Source organism: Nylanderia fulva, unplaced genomic scaffold, assembly GCF_048542155.1.
Source record: "Nylanderia fulva isolate GAGA-0341 unplaced genomic scaffold, ASM4854215v1 Scaffold65, whole genome shotgun sequence".
Lineage (NCBI taxonomy): Eukaryota > Metazoa > Arthropoda > Insecta > Hymenoptera > Formicidae > Nylanderia > Nylanderia fulva.
In genome coordinates, this window is record NW_028190753.1 from 621,474 (window position 1) to 642,140 (window position 20,667).

Sequence of the window (20,667 nt, forward strand, 5' to 3'; positions counted from 1 at the left end):
AAACGACTAATATATTTTGTGCACTAAGAATAACGTATCGCACTTATTTTCAAGAATCAAATTGTAATCAGTTTTACTTATATGTATGTATGTTCAATGTGAACTTGCACCTTGAATAAAATATCACAGTTACTTTTCATAGTAATATATTATTACTAAATTTAGATAATATACACTTTACGTATGTTCACTTTGAACTGGCACCTTGAATAACATATCAGTTACTTTTCGTGATAATTTATTATTAGATCATTTAAATTTTGAAAGGTTTAAATTTTTGAGTACTTTCTTTTGAACATGGCCTGACCTTTTCATTTTTATGATTTTTTTAGAATATCAGTTACTTTTGAAAGTACAGATATATAGAGCAGCTTTCTAGTAATTCAAGTATCACAAATATATGTATTTTCGATTCTTATCACATAACTTTGTATAAGTAACAATTTATGCAATACAGTTCAGGATAATTGAAATATATGGTATATATGTACATATATAAAATATATAATTATATTATAGTATACATATATATTTTATTTAATCATATATGTAAATGTTTGTATAATTGTAATAACTTTTAACAATACATTGCACATTTATTTCAATTGCAACAGAATGAATTTATATTCTTGTATGAATATTGAAAATAAAGAATGGGCCCCTCCATCGCCCATTCTTGTGAGAATGCAACCATATATTTTTCTTCGTCTCTCCGATTTTAACACGACATACATATTTCTGTCTGATAATTTTTTTCTGGATGATACTTTTTGAAATGTCATGAAGCCTAGGTCAAATTAGAAACTTATTGCACTCGTTTTAACGCAGCGCTTACAGCAGCTTTTATAAAGCGCCAGAGCAGCCGATATTTTATTTTGGCACTTACGGCAACTTTTATACAGCGCTAGAACAGTTGATGTTTTAATGTAGCGTTTACGGCAGCCTTTATACAGCGCCAGAGCAGCCGATGTTTTATTTCGGCGCTTACGGCAGTCTTTATACAACGCCAGAACAGCCGATGTTTCATTTCGGCGCTTACGGCAGCCTTTATACAGCGCCATTATTTAATCTGTTCTAAGAACAATATGTATGCCCCTTGTACTCCTTTGGGCCATTTTTTCTTGAACACTTCCATATCATTAGAGTAATACCATTCCGATTTTGTGTCAGCTCTCAACATACACGTGTAGTGACCTACGATTCATTTCTTCACTTTCGTGAAATATAGCGCTTATTACCTTTTACTTTATTTCATTAATCGTGATATTACTCGTTGGCACGGCGTTAATCCGATTGTTGATAATTTTTTTAGAAGCACAGTTTACAAAAGTATATAAATTGAGCTGTATTACTACGACGGATAAAGTTGATTCGATTACGGTTTTCCTTTTCAACACGGTGCCCTTACATTCGTTACAATTGCCGTTTATCGTTTCCCATTTAGAAAATTCTACATTAATCAAACTTTGTAGAGTGACACCTTTTTTCCTTTTTAATGTCGAATGTATAGGTAATATTAGCAAACTACTGCTTTCCAGCTTAGTTACATTGTAATTACATTTGACATTCGAGCAACATGTTACGTGCTTTAATTCGAGTTCCAATACATCATTGATGTCGGAATACGTCGACATTAGAGCCGTGAAAAATTCCGAAACATCTTGTTGTGTTCGTTCTTCGAAGCGTTTTCCGACAGATCTTCTAACCGCTTGAATGTTACAATATTTACGTTCACCATACGCGCAGATAGCATCAGTCAATGCATTCGATGCTTTATTTTTCAGTATTTGTTGCCTAATACGTACGCAATGAAACGCACATTGTAATATTACATTAGCGTAACACGAAACAGCATCGTTATTGCAAAGGCCATATATTTTCCACGTAACTATACTTTCTGGTTCCTCACAATCATAATTCTGCACATCATCAATGATATTAGGGATAGCCCATCGACGATCGTACATTTTCACAACCTTTTTCTCGGACGGATTGATTTGTGGCAGTTCAGATTTGAATATAGATCTCAGTCGATTATATTCTACAATGGCTCTCGAGTTTGCTTTAACTGATGCTGGATTGAAATTTATCAAATGTAGACCTTCCAATTTACTTACTCGTGACAAATCTACATAGGCTTGACCATCACTGAATACAGTCGTACCTAAATCCATCATTGCATTGTTACATTTAATTTCTTGACTTTTGTGTATAGTTATTCCATAACTGAGAGACAATGGAAATTGTTTCCGATGTACCACTAATTTGTGGAATATTTCAAATTTAATATCTACTTTCGTTATTGCGATTTCTTTGTTATCCGAAATAACTATTTTGATGGAATCAATACAATTGCCGTCAGCAGAGCGATTAACTGCAACTACATTGCCTATCGTTCCATTGACATGTCTCAAAGTTACGTCAATGTTTCGTCGAATCATCACTTTAGCGCCAATTTTAATCGCTATTACTCTTTCAATGCCAGCTGTTTCAGACACTTTATCATCTTTGTCTTCCAAAATTTTATGCACCTTTTTTTTCATTGCTGGAGCACAGTCGACATCATCTTCTGCTATCAGTAGAATTTCATCGCTGTCGATTTTATCGAGGCATTGCTGTGTTCAAAACCTTGCACAAATAACACGTGGGCAATAAACAAATTGTATCAATCGGTAATTGATTCATATAAGTGCAAAGTTCATTCAATCTTTCGTCGCAACTACTTTCTTTAAAATTGATTTTTCTAGACTGAAGAACATTGATGTCAGAATCCGTTACTAAACCTATTCGTATTCTAGAAAGTATATCACGATATGTATTGTCGCATCTTTGTCGCATATTAATCAAAAGTTCGTCGTACTCGAACAATCTCCACAAATCATATCCACCCATGGTACCTAAATACTTCTGAATCTCTGATCGAGATATTTTAACAAACGAAAATTGTCCTTTTACAGGAGGAAGCTGCAACAAGTCCCCAAACAGGAGAATGTGTTTTCTGCCAAAGAAACCATCATCTGTATCTGTCGTATCAAAGATTTCACATAATCGTAGATTAATAAACATAAGTGTCACATTTGAAATCATGGATACCTCATCGATTATAAATAATTCGACATTCTTTAATTTGTCTCTCAAAGTTTTCAAGACCATGTCTGACAATTGCGTATATTTTGGTGTAGATTCATGACTAACGGGTAGTTGAAACATTCTATGGATTGTCAAGCCATCGATATTGAATGCTGCGATACCCGTGGGAGCAGATGTGGCAGTCGTTTTTTCCAAATTTATTCTGATCCAATGTTTAATCGTTTCAATTAGAAAACTTTTCTTTGTACCACCCTCGCCACGTACAGTCGCAGAATCTGATTCTTATCTTGTAAAACTTGGCATACTCCATCAAAGACTCTTTTCTGGTCTTTGTTCAATTGCGACATCATTTGCGATAAATCAATCGGGTCGTCAATCTTACCAAAATCTTCCAGATCTTTCATCGCGTCGTCAGCTTCTATCGAATTACAATCCAGTTCATCGTCATCGGATTTGTCTCTGTCTGCTGTTTTCAGATAATTTTCGCGCTTCTCGATTAATTCAGCAACGTTCTCGAAAGCTTTCTGTATTTCTTCGAGCTTTTCGTGATATTTCATTACCTTCGTTAAAACAGACTCTGAATTCTTAAAGGCCGTCCCACATAACGTACATTATTCGATATTAACAAATTGGAACTCTGGAATTACGAGTAATTATTTTTCATTGTACAGACTAGGTTTAAATTTTTGAGGACCTTCTTTTGAACATGGCTTGACCTTTTCATTTTTATGATTTTTTGGAGATAGGGTGAGAGAGGACGAATGAGGGTAAGAGAAGACGAGATAGGCGAAAGAGGGTGAAAGAGGACGAAATTGGGTGAAAGAGGGCGAAAGAGGACGAAAGAGGGTAAAAGAGGGCGAAAGAGGGTGAAAGAGGACGAAAGAGAATGAAAGAGGACGAAAGGGGGTGAGAGGGAATGAAAGAGGGTGAGAGAGAATGAAAGAGGGTGAGAGAGGACGAAAGAGGGTGAAAGAGGCGAAAGATGGTGAAAGAGAACGAAAGAGGGTTGAAAGAGGACGAAAGAGGACGAAAGAGGCAAAAGATGGTGAAAGAGGACAAAAGAGGGTAAAGAGGGTGAAAGAGGACAACAGAGGGTGAGAAAGAACGAAAAAACTGAAAAAATAGAACGAAAGAGGGTGAGTTAGGGCGAAAGAGGGGTGGGAGTGGGGGTAGGGGGTGGGGGGACGGGATGTGGGAGGGAAAGGGGTGGGTGGAAGTTGAGGGAGGTGAGTGAAAGGTGAGAAGAGATTTATATATATATTATATATTATATATAATCCTGATGACGTCAGTGGACGCGGACAGAGAAGAAGAAGAAGAAGACGACGTTACTTCATTTTTCATAAAAAACGTCACTTTTTGACCGCTTGTATCTCCAGAACGGCTTGACCGATTTTATTCCTTCTTGGCTCAAATTACTTGTGGCGATGCCGCCTTTCAGGTTATATTACGTGCAATTCAAAATTTTTTATATTTTAGTAGTTCTACACCCCCAAAAGATGGACTTTGATGGTGCAGGATAAGAGACTTGTAGTGTCTTTTTTAAGGTCTTTTAGGGTTTGAACATGGCCGGAGACACTACCGCGTCTCCTGATATTGTCCATTTATATTAATCATATGTAAAATTGTTAGTCCTAAGTGTTCGAAATATATATATATATATATATATATGTCTATTTATATCAACTTGTCTATGTCTCTCTAACTACCTCTCTCTCAACCATAGACCAAAAATTCTATAGACCCGCGACTCACTATCAAATTTTGAGAAGTTACCTTAAGTACCGTTTTTATTAGTATCGTGGCGCATTTATATGCGCCTGGCGCCCAACTTTACCGTAAGTTACCGAAAGTACTGAAGTACGAGTAATTAAATCTCTTGTTACCGATTTTTAACGTTTTATTGTTTGAACTTGTAGAATATTTAAATTGAACGCTCTCCTGTCCAAACTTGGCGTTTTGGAGCAGGAAAAGACGTTGCAATATATACGTGTGTTTTATACCATATTATATGTATATTTAAAAACTCAGAAATAAATATTTTTATCAGCTCTCAATATAAAGAATATAAATATGATGTTTTCTAAATCGGCCAACAGAGCCAAAGCACGAAAAATTAATTACTCGGAACTATACCTCTTGGTTTGAGATCACAAAGTTCCATATATAAATTAATCTCGAAACTTACATATGGAGAAATAGGCGCGAAAAACATAGGTCCAAAAAGTCGTTGAAGCGGGAATCGAACCCGCATCTTTCATTTTCCGGGCGACTGCTCTTACCACTAAGCTATTCAGACCCTTTCGATCCTATATTTTTCATTTGCCTTTTTAGTAGATGTTAGTAAATAACGCCGTGATTAGGCCAAGGCCAATTAATTTTTCGTGCTTTGGCTCTGTTGGCCGATTTAGAAAACATCATATTTATATTTAAAAACGTTATATGTGCAAACATATTTTTACTTGTACATATAACCATGTGAATTAATAAAAACAATCTTATTTAAGCTCACTTATCTTCATTTTTAATTATATATACAAGGTGTCTTGTAATTCGCGCCCACGGAGTACAAGACGTGATAGCTTATGCAAAAAGAAACAACTTTTTCCTTTAGCAAAATTGCGTCAGATGAATAGTTTTTGAATGAGAGCAAGTTGAAGTTAACGAATGAGCGCTCTGTCCTATGTGTCGCTCAAGGTCGGCGCGCGGCCGGCTCGCGGCGGGCGCGCGGTCGGCTCTCGGCGGGCGCGCGGTTCTGAACGCCGCATAGGACAGAGCGCTTCTTCGTTTACTAAAAATTCGTTTATCTAAAAATATTAATATGTTTGAAAACTCTTATGTTATTTTCACAGCAATACAAGAAATCAGTTCTCTAAAATTTTTATATTAAAATATTTGAATTTTAAAGCGCCAATTCTTTAGTTTACATTGAGATAATAACATAGGACTTTTCAAATATGTTTATTTTTTTAAATATTATACATACATGATTTAATCAACGCAGAATTGTGTTCGATGCGTAACATCTTAAAAAGTTATACTGACATCGATTAAAAATTCTTTACTTATTTTTAAAACAATTACAAGTACAAAGCATCAAAAGCATAATTTCAAAAAACTTATTTATTTCTAAGAGTATAAATGTTCTTTTTTCTTATACCGAAACAATATTTATCTTTCTACAATTCTTTTAAATTCTTCTGTTCTTATGCGTGCGTGCGTGCGTGTGTGTGCGTGTGTGTGTGTGTATGCGCGCGCGCGCGTCGTGTGCAGATAACTGTTTTAAAAATGTCTGCTAAATGTCGAGATATCAGTACAACTGAGATTTTATGCAAAATTATGTAATTATTATAATATTTTAACAGTTAATAATTTTGGACAAATCTTTTCTATTTATTTATTGTGACAAAAATGGAGAGAGAAAATTAGTTTTTATAATAACTTAACTCAAATATTTTACTTTATCCTTATAATCACTATTACAAAATAAATTAAATTAATATTATGATTAATTTTTCGGCATTTAAGAATTACGCGCTTATTTAATTAGTAAACTATTCTTGAAGTTTAGGAATACCTTTTAACTATCATACACAAAATTGTGCAAAAATTTAGTTTATGTCGTTAAAATGTGTTTTACAAAAATATTAATTATTGTGCCGCCGGCATTAGCATAACCCAAGGTACACCACGAGGAGGTTGCACGGTCGGACTTTGTACCTCGCGTGTGTGTGTGTGTGTGTGTGTGTGTGTGTGTGTGTGTGTGTGTGTGCGTGCGTGCGTGCGTGCGTGCGTGCGTGCGTGCGTGCGTGCATGCGTGTGTGCGTGCGTGTGCGTGTGCGTGTGTGTGTGTGTGTGTGTGTGTGTGTGTGTGTGTGTGTGTGTGTAGCCCTGAAAAGGGCTGATTTATGCCTCGAAAATTTTGTAGATGTAATTTAAAATTATAAGATATGTTCGAAATGCAAGCCTCCCATTTGTATACAAGCATTGGCTCTGTGGATCAAACTTTGTTGTGTTGTTTAATGCCTGAATATAGGTAAAACAATGTAGCGTCTAAAAATAGTTGCTTGAATATAACGTATTGCATTTTAACGCTATCTTCATAAATGTTTGTTACTGTTTATATTGATATATTCAGGCATTAAAATAACCATTAAAATGGAGTACACAAACGACGAATATTGCGATATGTTAATGGTTCTTGGTCAATGCAACAATCAAGCTGCCGTTGCTGCTAGACGATATTCTGAAATTTATCCACATAGACGTCACCCAGATGTAAAAGTAATTAGAAGAGTCGAGACTCGATTACGCGAAACAGGCAGCGTAATCATTCATCGCCCAGATGCTGGACGTGGCCAAAATAGGCGAATGATTCGCATTGAAGAAGAAGTTATACGAAGAATCGAAGAAGATCCGAGAAGAAGCGTTCGTTCGATTTCACGGCAAATGAATGTTTCAAGATACACGGTCCATCGCGTTTTAAAAAACGAAAATATGCATCCGTACCATTTTTCGTTGGTGCAAAATCTTCGAGAAGGTGACGCTGAACGTCGTCTCGAATTTTGTTGGTGGTTGTTATTCGAGAACAACAGGGATGATACATTCTGTACCCGAATTTTATTTTCCGACGAATCTCTATTTACTCGAGAGAGATTGTTCAACGCACACAATATGCATTACTGGACAGAAGAAAATCCTTTCTTAATCAGAGAAAGAAGTTTCCAAGTTCGATGGAAATTAAATATTTGGGCCGGAATTATGGGAAACGAAATATTTGGACCCTGTATTCTTCCAAACAGAGTAAGAGGCAACGATTACGCAGATTTTTTAAGAGATAATTTGCCAGATCTCTTGGAGGAGTTGCCGTTACATATACGTCAAAATATGTGGTTTCAACACGATGGAGCACCACCTCACTAGACGTGTGAGACAATATTTGGATGCACACTTTCAAAATTCTTGGATTGGAAGAGGTGGAGCTGTTGCATGGCCAGCAAGATCCCCTGATCTAAACCCATTAGATTTCTTTCTATGGGGTTACGTAAAAAGTTTTATTTACCAAGATCCTGTGGAAACATTGGAAGAATTAGAAGAAAAACTTCATTGTGCAGTAGGCAGCATTATACCGGAAATGCTTCAACTTACACAACAAAGTTTGATCCACAGAGCCAATGCTTGTATACAAATGGGAGGCTTGCATTTCGAACATATCTTATAATTTTAAATTACATCTACAAAATTTTCGAGGCATAAATCAGCCCTTTTCAGAGCTACACACACACACACACACACACACACACACACACACGTACACGCACGCACACACGCATGCACGCACGCACGCACGCACGCACGCACGCACGCACGCACGCACGCACGCACGCACGCACACACACACACACACACACACACACACACGCGAGGTACAAAGTCCGACCGTGCAACCTCCTCGTGGTGTACCTTGGGTTATGCTAATGCCGGCGGCACAATAATTAATATTGTTGTAAAACACATTTTAACGACATAAACTAAATTTTTGCACAATTTTGTGTATGATAGTTAAAAGGTATTCCTAAACTTCAAGAATAGTTTACTAATTAAATATGCGCGTAATTCTTAAATGCCGAAAAATTAATCATAATATTAATTTAATTTATTTTGTAATAGTGATTATAAGGATAAAGTAAAATATTTGAGTTAAGTTATTATAAAAACTAATTTTCTCTCTCCATTTTTGTCACAATAAATAGATAGAAAAGATTTGTCCAAAATTATTAACTGTTAAAATATTATAATAATTAAAAATAAAATCTCAACGGCAATCGGAGCCTGTGCGGACGACATGCACAAAATTAATAAATTAAAATGAGATCTCAAATCAAACTCATTTATTAAATTCTAAACGTTTCGACCCACTTCGGGTCTTCTTCAGTAGCTGCAAAATACAAAGAAACAAAAATAAAAGATAATCAGTACAAACAGAAAATTATAAAACTCATATACATACAATCCGCAAATAAATTAAATATCATTCCCCTCCCTATTAAAACCGTCGGAGCGTCTCCCTAACGGTGACCATCGTCAGGAAGGAAGCAGAGCAGTGACTCCCTTACCAACACTAATCAACATAGTATAGATTAAACGTAGAAAAATCCACAAAAATTAAAAATTAAAAACCGGGAAGTACACTCACCCCGACAGTAAAAACAGAGAGAAGACGATGCTACACGTGACACATCACTCTAACGACTGTGCGGTATTCTACCTCGACACAGTCGATACATATATACGCAAAAAACAAATATAAAAATATAAAAATAAAATATGAAAATAAAAATAAAAACAACTAAAACTTATCGGCACTCATGTCAAAGGTCTAATAAAAAAACCCGGCTATGTATAATCACAAAGCTAGATTTTGGTAAATTTTTCTATTAACAGATCAAAATTCTCGTTTAATTTATCAGTGTCGCTATGTAAATTTAAACTATTCCTCTGCCGTTTTATGTGGATCATTTCGGATATCAAACGTTTACCTAAAAAAGGCTCCTCGTCTAAGACTTTTACATCCTCCCAATTAAATTCATGGTTCAATAATCTATGTTCCGATATGACTGATAATTGTGACGCGTTTCTTTTTATGTTGTTGCGATGTTCTTTCATCCTAGTTTTCAACAATCTACCCGTCTGCCCTACGTACGACGCATCACAATCCATACAATCAATTTTATAAACTACATTGTTATGGAGTTCCCTTGGTAACTTATCCTTGTGTACTTTAATAATTTACGGAGACTGTTAATTGCTGTATAGGATGGAATGACATCCAAATCACGTGTAATGTCCTCAATTCTCTTCGATACATTATTAATATACGGAATATTAAAGTACGAAACTTTTTTCTGCGTAAGGATCTTGTCATTGCATATATTTGCTCTATTGTTATGCAACTTATTATTGCAGCGGAAGAACAACTTTTTTAACCGCGCTTGTAATGTTTGAAATATCAAATTGAGAGGATAATTGTTAGACAAAAGAACTCCAATCATATTATACATAGCCGGGTTTTTTTATTAGACCTTTGACATGAGTGCCGATAAGTTTTAGTTGTTTTTATTTTTATTTTCATATTTTATTTTTATATTTTTATATTTGTTTTTTGCGTATATATGTATCGACTGTGTCGAGGTAGAATACCGCACAGTCGTTAGAGTGATGTGTCACGTGTAGCATCGTCTTCTCTCTGTTTTTACTGTCGGGGTGAGTGTACTTCCCGGTTTTTAATTTTTAATTTTTGTGGATTTTTCTACGTTTAATCTATACTATGTTGATTAGTGTTGGTAAGGGAGTCACTGCTCTGCTTCCTTCCTGACGATGGTCACCGTTAGGGAGACGCTCCGACGGCCGGACGGTTTGAATAGGGAAGAGAATGATATTTAATTTATTTGCGGATTGTATGTATATGAGTTTTATAATTTTTTGTTTGTACCGATTATCTTTTATTTTTGTTTCTTTGTATTTTGCAGCTACTGAAGAAGACCCGAAGTGGGTCGAAACGTTTAGAATTTAATAAATGAGTTTGATTTGAGATCTCATTTTAATTTATTAATTTTGTGCATGTCGTCCGCACAGGCTCTGATTGCCGTTGAGATTTTATTTTTATTGTAACACAATAATTCGAGCCGAGATTAACTGTTTTTATATTATAATAATTACATAATTTTGTATAAAATCTCAGTTGTATTGATATCTCGACATTTAGCAGACCTTTTTAAAACAGTTATCTGCACACGACGCGCGCGCGCGCATACACACACACACACGCACGCACACACACACGCACGCACGCACGCATAAGAACAGAAGAATTTAAAAGAATTGTAGAAAGATAAATATTGTTTCGGTATAAGAAAAAAGAACATTTATACTCTTAGAAATAAATAAGTTTTTTGAAATTATGCTTTTGATGCTTTGTACTTGTAATTGTTTTAAAAATAAGTAAAGAATTTTTAATCGATGTCAGTAAAACTTTTTAAGATGTTACGCATCGAACACAATTCTGCGTTGATTAAATCATGTATGTATAATATTAAAAAAAATAAACATATTTGAAAAGTCCTATGTTATTATCTCAATGTAAACTAAAGAATTGGCGCTTTAAAATTCAAATATTTTAATATAAAAATTTTAGAGAACTGATTTCTTGTATTGCTGTGAAAATAACATAAGAGTTTTCAAACATATTAATATTTTTAGATAAACGAATTTTTAGTAAACGAAGAAGCGCTCTGTCCTATGCGGCGTTCAGAACCGCGCGCCCGCCGAGAGCCGACCGCGCGCCCGCCGCGAGCCGGCCGCGCGCCGACCTTGAGCGACACATAGGACAGAGCGCTCATTCGTTAACTTCAACTTGCTCTTATTCAAAAACTATTCATCTGACGCAATTTTGCTAAAGGAAAAAGTTGTTTCTTTTTGCATAAGCTATCACGTCTTGTACTCCGTGGGCGCGAATTACATGACACCCTGTATATATATATATATATATATATATATATACAATATATATATATATATATATATACAATATATATATAATTTCGAATATATACATATATTTATTTATGTAAAAAAATTTTATAAAAATTGAACCCCATAAATGTTGAATAAGAATGAGGGGGGTATCATTAGAATATCGCAAAAAATTTATAGATGAAAAAAATTTTTTAAATTTCAAAATCATGTTTATTTTTAGAATGATCTCAAGAATACAAATAAGTTTCACTGTAGACATCAGTTGCAGGACACCCTATACATACATACATATATACATACATACATTTATATATACATATATACAATATATATCAGGAGACGCGGTAGCGTCTCGCTAACAATAAGTTATATCTTTCATTCGTCAAATTAAAATACAATCTACAAAAAAACAAAAAAAAGTATCGAAAGATATCGAAAAGATAGCGAAAATATCGAAACAATAGCGAAAATTATCCGTAGGACGCTACTGTGTATCCTTTACCGGACGTAACACGATTTTCGTAATTTTAAAAACAAAAATTTTAAATATTTCATTTACGGGAACATATTTTTCAAAAGATGACCATATCAATCAAAAGCGCGATTTTTTCCGAGTAAAATGAGACATTAACGAACTTGATAACTCTATTGGTTGCGGAGATATGAATTTTTTAAGTTATTTTTTGGTCGAAAATGTGTCACTTTTTTGTCCGACTACGGCGTCGTACTTGTCCCGGTCACCCATCCCGACAAAGTGATTTTGTCCGCAGCTGCTTTACCTTATCTGCGGGCACCCATCCTAGTATAGTGACATTTTCCTCAGCTGCTTAACCTTTTAAGCAACCAAACGAAAAATAAATTCTCGCTCGCTCTCTCTCACTCTCTCTCTCTCTCTCTCTCTCTCTCCCCTCTCTCTTCCCCCTTTCTCCTTTTTTCTCTTGCTTTCTCACGTCTTCTTTCGCTCTCTCTCGCTCTCTCTCTCGTTCTCTCTCGCTCTGTTCCGCTCTCTCTTGCTCTCTCCCGCTATCTATCGCTCTCTCTTTTGCATTATACGTGGTCATTAGTGCTGACGTGTGTAAGTGGATCACAGGTCTGCGAACGCTTAGATAGCGATCTCGGCCGGCAATTATCGACATGGACGATGAATATGCAGAGTATAGATGCTCGGCCTGTAAAAAGGCAATAAAGAGTAAAGTTGTTAAATGTAATACTTGTTCAAAGCTTTTTTACCATCCAGGATGTGTAAATAAGCATAAAATTCTAGATAAAAATCAAGAATACGTGCTGTGTAAAGGACCATTTGTGGAGTTTTTGACCGATAGTGAGAAAGAAACAATCATGAAGAAAACACCGGCGGCGGGAGGAAAAGATAAAACATCATCTACAGGATCTACAGGATCTACAGGACCGTCCACAAGCGGTGGTATTCAAGGGTTAGGCATTGATGTAAAAGTAGACTGGATCATTAAAGCTGTAAAAGAAATAAAAAATGAAACGACCTGTAAAAATGAAATTAAAAGTATGATTAAAGAAGCACTTCATGAAGAACTAGGAAGTATTAGACAAGAAATAGAAAATTTGAAGAAGATGATGCAAGAAGTAGCAGGTGGCTCAAAGGAAGGATTACAGAGGAACTACAGTGAAGCGGTAAAAAATAAGAAGAAAGAAAACATTATAATTGTGCAACCGAAGAGGGAGCAGGAAAGTGAAACTACCAAAAAATTGGTGAAAGAGAAGATAGATATAAAGAAGCTGGAAGTGGGAATATCAAAGTTGAAGAAAGGAAATAAAGGATCGATTATCCTTGGATGTGAGAGCGAGGGAGAAATGGAAAAGCTGAGGGTTACAGTACGTGAGAAGCTAGGTGACGATTTCAAGGTCACAGAACCGAAAGGAGTAAAACCAAAAATAAAGGCTGTAAATGTTGGAGAAGAAGAAATGCAACTGGATGATGAAGTCTTAATTGACTCAATCAAAAAACAAAATAAAATTGACGAAGAACTCCACATAAAAATAGTAAAGAGAATGGCCAAAGGTAACGAAAATTCTCGTGGAAGTGGAAAAAAAGAAGACGGTTCCTTAATAATGGAGGTAGATGAAATTGCCCATGAGCTGATGCTGAAAAAAGAAAAAATAAATATCGGATGGAGGAAATGTCCTGTGTTTGAACATTACAGTGTTAAGAGATGCTTTAAATGTTGGGGTTACTATCATATTGCTAAAAATTGTAAGCGAGAAGAAACATGTCATAAATGTGCTGGAAATCATAAAGCAAGTGACTGTAGTGTAACGAAGATGAGGTGTGTAAATTGTATGTACAAAATTAAAACGTACAACTTAAAGATAAATGACGAACATGATGCGTTAAGCAGAAAATGTCCGACTTTCACCAGAGCACTGGAGGAGGAGAAAAAAAGAGCGGGCTGGGAGTCCACTAAGTAGCAATCATGGATGGAATCAATTGTATACACGAACTCGCAGAGTGTGATGGCGCACAAAGATAAAATTCAAGACTATATGAAGAGGATGAATCTTGCAGTCGTGGCGTTGTCGGAGACTAGGCTCATTGCAGAAATTGAAGACAGTGAAGTGAATGCGCCGGGATATAGTTTAGTTAGATGCGATGGGGAAAATAGAAACACAGGAGGCGTAATGATTTACATAAGAAATGATATCAAATATGAGGTAATAGTTAAAGAAAAAATAGTATCTAACTGTTGGTGTGTAGCGATAGAAATGCGAGATAAAATATATAAAGGAGTAATTACAGTAGTGTACCATTTACCGAGCGCGTCGGATGGTGATTTCTTAAGATTTATAGAGGAGATTTATAGAGAGATGTAGTGGACCGTTTAGTAGCGAAAGGGCAATGCGTCATGTTGGGTGATTTTAATATAAACTTAATGACGGAAGTGTTTTATGCTAAAAAGCTAGTAAATGAGATGTTGTGTTTGGGCATGAAACAATACGTAGACAAACCAACTAGGATTACAGAAAATAGTCAATCTTTGATAGATTTAGTTTTTGCAAATACTAAGGTAAACTGTATCGTATATGATAAGCCGAGGATAACAGATCATTTATGGATAAGCGTTGAACTTAATAGAAGTAATATTGAAGAAAAATATAGAGAATTCATTAGTAGAGATTACAGCAAATTTCAAATAGATGATTTTTTATATGCAATAGAGGAAGGATTAGAAAGTAGAATTAATTTAGGGGTAAATGAAAGAGCAGAGAAATTTGTGCAGAATATGGTAGTGGCGTTAGATAGGGTAGCACCAAAGAAAAAATTTAAAATTCCAAAGATATGGGAAGGAAAAAAATGGTATACGGATGATATAAGATTAGCTACAAATGCAAGGGATGAGGCGTATGCAAGAGCGGTATATGCGGGTGAAGAACAAGATTGGTTACAGTTTAAAACTGAGAGAAATACGGCAGTCAAAATAATTAAAAAGAAAAAGAAAGAATATTATGAGAACATGATAGATGATAATAAAAATGATCCTGTATTAATGTGGAAAACTCTAAAGGAAGTCATAAGAGGAGAGACTAGGGGTTCGAAAGAAATTAATAACATAGACTTCGAAATATTAAAGAATGTAGAAGAATGTACGTTAGTGAATAATTTTAATATATTTTATATACAGAGCATTAACGATATAATAGAATCTATAGAAAAAAGAGACAGTAAAAATACAAAAACCATTTATGTTATAAATAGTAGAGATAAAATGGAATATTTTAAGTTGATAAATTTAAAGAAACTTGAACAAATTGTTATGGCTTTGCCAAAGAAAAAAGGAACAGATGAGGGAATATCTAGTGATATATTAAAAATGAGCTTTCACGTAATAAAAAATGAACTATTGAAGATAATAAATGATTCATTATTAAAAGGAGTGTGTCCGGAGGGATGGAAAACATCTACTATTGTACCAATTCCTAAGGTAGAGAAACCAAAGAAAGCAAGTGAATTTAGACCAATTAATATATTACCAATTTATGAGAAAGTCTTAGAATTAGTCGTAAAGGAACAAATAGATGAATACTTACATAATAATGATATTATATCAGAGCATCAATCAGGATTTAGAAAATACCATTCGTGCGAAACAGCGATACAAAGCGTCATTGATGATTGGAAGTTAACAATTAGTGAAGGAGAAATAGTAGGAGTAATATTCATAGACTTAAAACGGGCATTTGAAACGGTGGATAGGACAAGATTGTTAGAAAAATTAGAGCAATATGGAATGAAAGGAATAGTGCTAGAATGGTTTAGAACATATCTAAACAACAGAACGCAACAAGTCAAATTTAACAATCAGTGGTCAGAACGTCTTAGAACGGAATACGGAGTGCCACAAGGTTCGGTACTAGGACCTCTACTATTTATAATATATATAAATGATATAATCGAAGTATGTCCGGAGGGATGCAATATAAAAATGTTTGCAGACGATACGCTTATATATGTAAGTGGAGAAAGTAGCGCAGATATAGAGATAAAAATGAATATGGTTTTTAATATAATTGAACGCTGGATGAATATAAATAAATTAAAAATGAATGCGGATAAAACGAAATATATGGTAGTTAGAAGTATTCGAAAAGAATTGAGAGGCAATACTATTTTGAAATGTTTGGATGGAACTAAAATAGAACGTGTTGAAACTATAAAATATTTAGGTATAATTATTGATGACAGACTACGATTTCAAGATCATTGCGATTATATGCTTAAGAAAATAGGGAAAAAGACTAGTTTTTTAAACAGAATAGGTAACTTCGTGTCAGCCTACACTAGATGTATTGTATATAAGTCCATAATAGCGCCTCATTTCGAGTATTGTGCCACTCTATTAGTCGGGATGGGAGAAACGCAGTTGAATAAACTGCAGGTAGCTCAAAACCGTGCCATGAGAATCATATTGCAATGTAATAGATATACCAAAGTTGAGGACATGCTGCAGGCGCTGCAGTTTATGTCCGTAAGGCAACGATTATATTATAATGTAGGTGTATTTATTTTTAAAATACTAAATAACATGGCATCGGTGGCGTTAAGTAATAAAATAGAAATAGTGGGAAAAGAATGTGATAGACAAACGAGGCAGGCCGGAAACATAGTACTAACATTGCGTAAAACGAGAAGTGCGCAAAAAAGCCTGTTTTACGAAGGAATAAAAATGTATAATGCGTTACCCACCGAGATAAAACAATGTGAAGAATTAATATTATATAAGAGACTGTTAAAAGAATATGTGTTAAATAATGTATAGTAATTATGTATATGTAATAGCTGTGAAAGCTAATAAAGATCAATCAATCAATCTCTCGCTCTCTCTCTCTCGCGTTCTTTCGCTCTCTCCCGCTCTCTTTAGCCCTCTCTCGCTCTTTCTCGCTCCCTCTCGCTCTTTCCCGTTCTCTCTCTCGGGTCCTCTCGCTCTCTCTCGGTTTTTTTCGCTCTCTCTCTCGCTTTCTTTCGCTGTTTCTCACTTTCTCTTGTCCTTTCCCGCTCTCTCTCGCTCTCTCTCTCGCCCTCTCTCGCTCTTTCTTGCTCTCCCTTGCTCCCTTCCGCTCTCTTTCGCTCTCTCTCGCCCTTTCTCGCTCTCTCTCGCTCTTTCTATCGGGTCCTCTCGCTCTCTCTCCGTTTTTTGCTCTTTCTCGTTCTCTTTCGCTCTCTCTCGTTCTCTCTCGCTCTTTCTTGTTCTCTCTCGCTCTCTCTATCGGGTCCTTTTGCTCTCTCTCGTCATCTCTCGCTCTCTCTCGGTTTTTTTTGCTCTCTCTCGCTTTCTCTCGCTGTTTCTCGCCTTCTCTCGTTCTCACCCGCTCTCTCTCTCGTTCTCTCTCGTTCTCTCTCGCTCTCTTCCGCTCTCTCTTGCTTTCTCCCGTTCTCTATTGCTCTCTCTCGCTCTCTCTCGCTCTTTCTATCGGGTCCTCTCGCTCTCTCTCGGTTTTTTTCGCTCTCTCTTGTTCTCTCTTGCTCTCTTCCGCTCTCTCTCTCTCTCTCTCGGATACGGAGTGCCACAAGGCTCGGTACTAGGACCTTTACTATTTATAATATATATAAATGATATAATCGAAGGCTGTCCAGAAGGGTGCAATATAAAAATGTTTGCAGACGACACGCTTATATACGTAAGTGGAGAAAGTAGCACGGATATAGAGATAAAATTGAACACGGCTTTTAATATAATCGAACGTTGGATGAATATAAATAAGTTAAAAATGAATGCAAGTAAAACGAAGTATATGATAGTTAGAAGTATTCGAAAAGAATTGAGAGGTAATACTATTTTGAAATGTCTGGACGGAATTGAAATAGAGCGTGTAGAGACTATGAAATATCTAGGTATAATTATCGATGACAGACTTCGATTTCAAGATCACTGTGATTATATGTTAAAGAAAATAGGTAAAAAAACGAGTTTCTTAAATAGAGTAGGTAATTACATATCAGTGTATACTAGATGCATTATATATAAGACAATCATAGCTCCTCATTTTGAGTATTGCGCGACGATATTAATAGGCATGGGGGAGACGCAGATAACCCAACTGCAGAAGGTACAAAACAGAGCTATAAGGATAATACTTCAATGTGATAGATACACCAAAGTGGAAGACATGCTAGAGGCGTTGCAATTTATGTCAGTAAGACAAAGATTACAATATAATATATGTATATTTATTTTCAAGATATTGAATAACCTGTTACCAATTCAGTTAAGAGATAAGTTACAAATAGTAGGGAACAAATGCGATAGGGAAACAAGACAAGCGGGTAATATCGAAATTCAATTTCGAAAAACAAGGAGTGCACAGAAAAGTTTGTTTTATGAAGGAAGTATATTGTATAACGTCCTGCCAGTAGAAATTAAAACTTGCGATAGGCTCGAATTATTTAAAAGAAGATTAAAAGCGCATATCTTACATATGTAAATGTTAAATATAAATGTTAAACTGTATAAGAAAATAGCTGAGAAAGCTAAATAAAAGCTCATCAATCTCGCTCTCTCCCGCTCTCTATCGCTCTCTTTCGCTTTCTCTCGCTTTCTCTCGCTCTCTCCCGCTCTCTCTCTCTCTCGCGTTCTCTCGCTCTCTCTCGTCTTCTCTCGCTCTCTCTCGATTTTTTTCGCTCTCTCTCTCGCTTTTCTCTCGCTGTTTCTCGCCTTCTCTCGTTTTCTTACGCTCTCTCTCTCGCTCTCTCCCGCTCTCTATCGCTCTCTTTCGCTCTCTATCGCCCTCTCTCGCTCTCTCTCGCTTTTTCTCGCTCTCTTTCGTTCTTTCTTGGCTTTTCTCGTTCTCTCTCGGCATCTCTCGTTCTCTCACGTTCTTTCTCGCCTTCTTTCGTCCATTCTCGCTTTTTCTTGGCTTCTCTCGCTCTCTCTCTCTCTCTTTCTCTCTATCTCGCTCTTTCGCTGTCTCACACCTTCTTTCGCTCTCTCACGCTCTTTTACGTTCTCTCTCGCTTTCTTTCAATCTCTCTTGACTTCTCTCGCCTTCTCTGGCTCTCTCTCGCCTTCTCTGGCTCTCTCACGCTCCCTTACGCTCTTTCTCGGTTTCTCTCGCTTTCTCTTACTCTCTCACGCTCTCTCTCGTCTTTTCTTACTCTCTCTCGCTTTCTCTCGCCTTCTTTTGCTTTTACTCGTTTTTTCACGCTCTCTCTCAGTTTATCTCGCTCTCTCTCATTCTCTCACGCTCTTTTACGTTCTCTCTCGCTTTCTCTCATCCACTCTCGTTTTCTCTCATCCACTCTTGCTTTCTCTCGGCTTCTCTCGCTTTCTTTCGTTTTTTCTTCTTCTCTCATGCTCTCTCTCGCCCTCACTCGCTCTCTTTCCCTCTTCCTCGCCTTCTCGCATCCTCTCGCTCTCTCTCTCTTTCTCTTGCTCTCTCTCGCACTCTCACGCTCTTTTACGCCCTTTCTTTTGCCCCCCTCTCGTTCGCGCTCTTTCACGCTTTTTCACGCTCTCTATCGTTTTCTTTCGCTTTTTTTCGTTTTTTTATGCTCTCTTTCGTCTTTACTCGCTCGCTCTCGCTCTTCCTCGCGTCCTCTCGCTACCTCTCATACTCTCACGCTCTCTTTTGCTTTCTCTCTCCCTTTCTTTCTTTCACCTTTTCTCGCTATCTCTCACGCTCTCTCTCTTTCTTTTTCTCTCTCTCTCTCTCATGCTCTCTCTCGTCTTCTCTCACTCTCTTTTGCCTTTTTTTTGCTTTTTCTCGCTTTTTTTCGCTCTCTCTCGTTTTCTCTTGCCTTTCCTCGCTCTCTCTTATCTTTTCTCGCTTTCTCTCATTCTCTTACGCTCTTTCACGTTCTCTCTCGCTTTCTCTCATCCTCTCTCGCCTTCTTTCGTTTTTTCTTGTCTTCTATTGCTTTCTCTCGTTTTTTCTCGTGTCCTCTTGTTCTCTCTCTCTTTCTCTCTCTCTCTCTCGCCTTTCCTTGCTCTCTCTCGCTCTCTTTCGCTTTCTGTCGCTTTTTCTCGTTCTCTCTTGCTCTCTCGTGTGTGAAGACGAGAAAGAGCAAGAAGGATAGAAAAAAGCGAGAGAAGACGAGACAGAGAGTGGGAAGGAGAAATAGCGAGAGAGAGCGAAAGAGAGCAAAATGGGACAAGAAAGAACGAGAAAAGGCGAGAAAGGAGGAGAGCAAGAGAGAGAGAGAGAGCAAGAGAGAGAGGGAGCGTAAGAGGGCAAGAGAAAGCGTAAGAGAGCGTGAGAGTAGACGATAGAATGCGAGAGAAAACGTGAAAGAGCGAGAGAGAGCAAGGGAGAGCAAAAAAAACCGAGAGAGAACGAGAGAGAGCGAGAGAAAAGCGATAGAAGGCGAGAGAGAGTGAGAGAAAACGAGAGAAGGCGTGAGAAAGCGAGAGAAAGCGAAAGAGAGCGAGAGAAAGCGATAGAAGGCGAGAGAGAGAGAGAGAGTGAGAGAAAACGAGAAAAAGCGAGAGAAGGCAAAAGAGATTGAGAGAAGACGAGAGAGAGCGAGAGATGGCGAGGGAGAGCAAAAGGAAGAGAGAGAGGAAAAGAGAGGGAGAG

The 20,667-nt window shown here is 36.7% G+C and overlaps 1 protein-coding gene across 1 annotated transcript; it reads left to right on the plus strand.

The window, feature by feature from the left end:
- The first annotated feature begins 12,752 nt into the window (after positions 1-12,752).
- Positions 12,753-14,107, plus strand: LOC146720636 (uncharacterized). Its single transcript, XM_085488196.1, has one exon. It carries the CDS (start codon positions 12,760-12,762, stop codon positions 14,065-14,067), a length of 1,308 nt encoding a protein of 435 aa, XP_085344322.1. The 5' UTR covers positions 12,753-12,759; the 3' UTR covers positions 14,068-14,107.
- Positions 14,108-20,667: the final 6,560 nt, after the last annotated feature.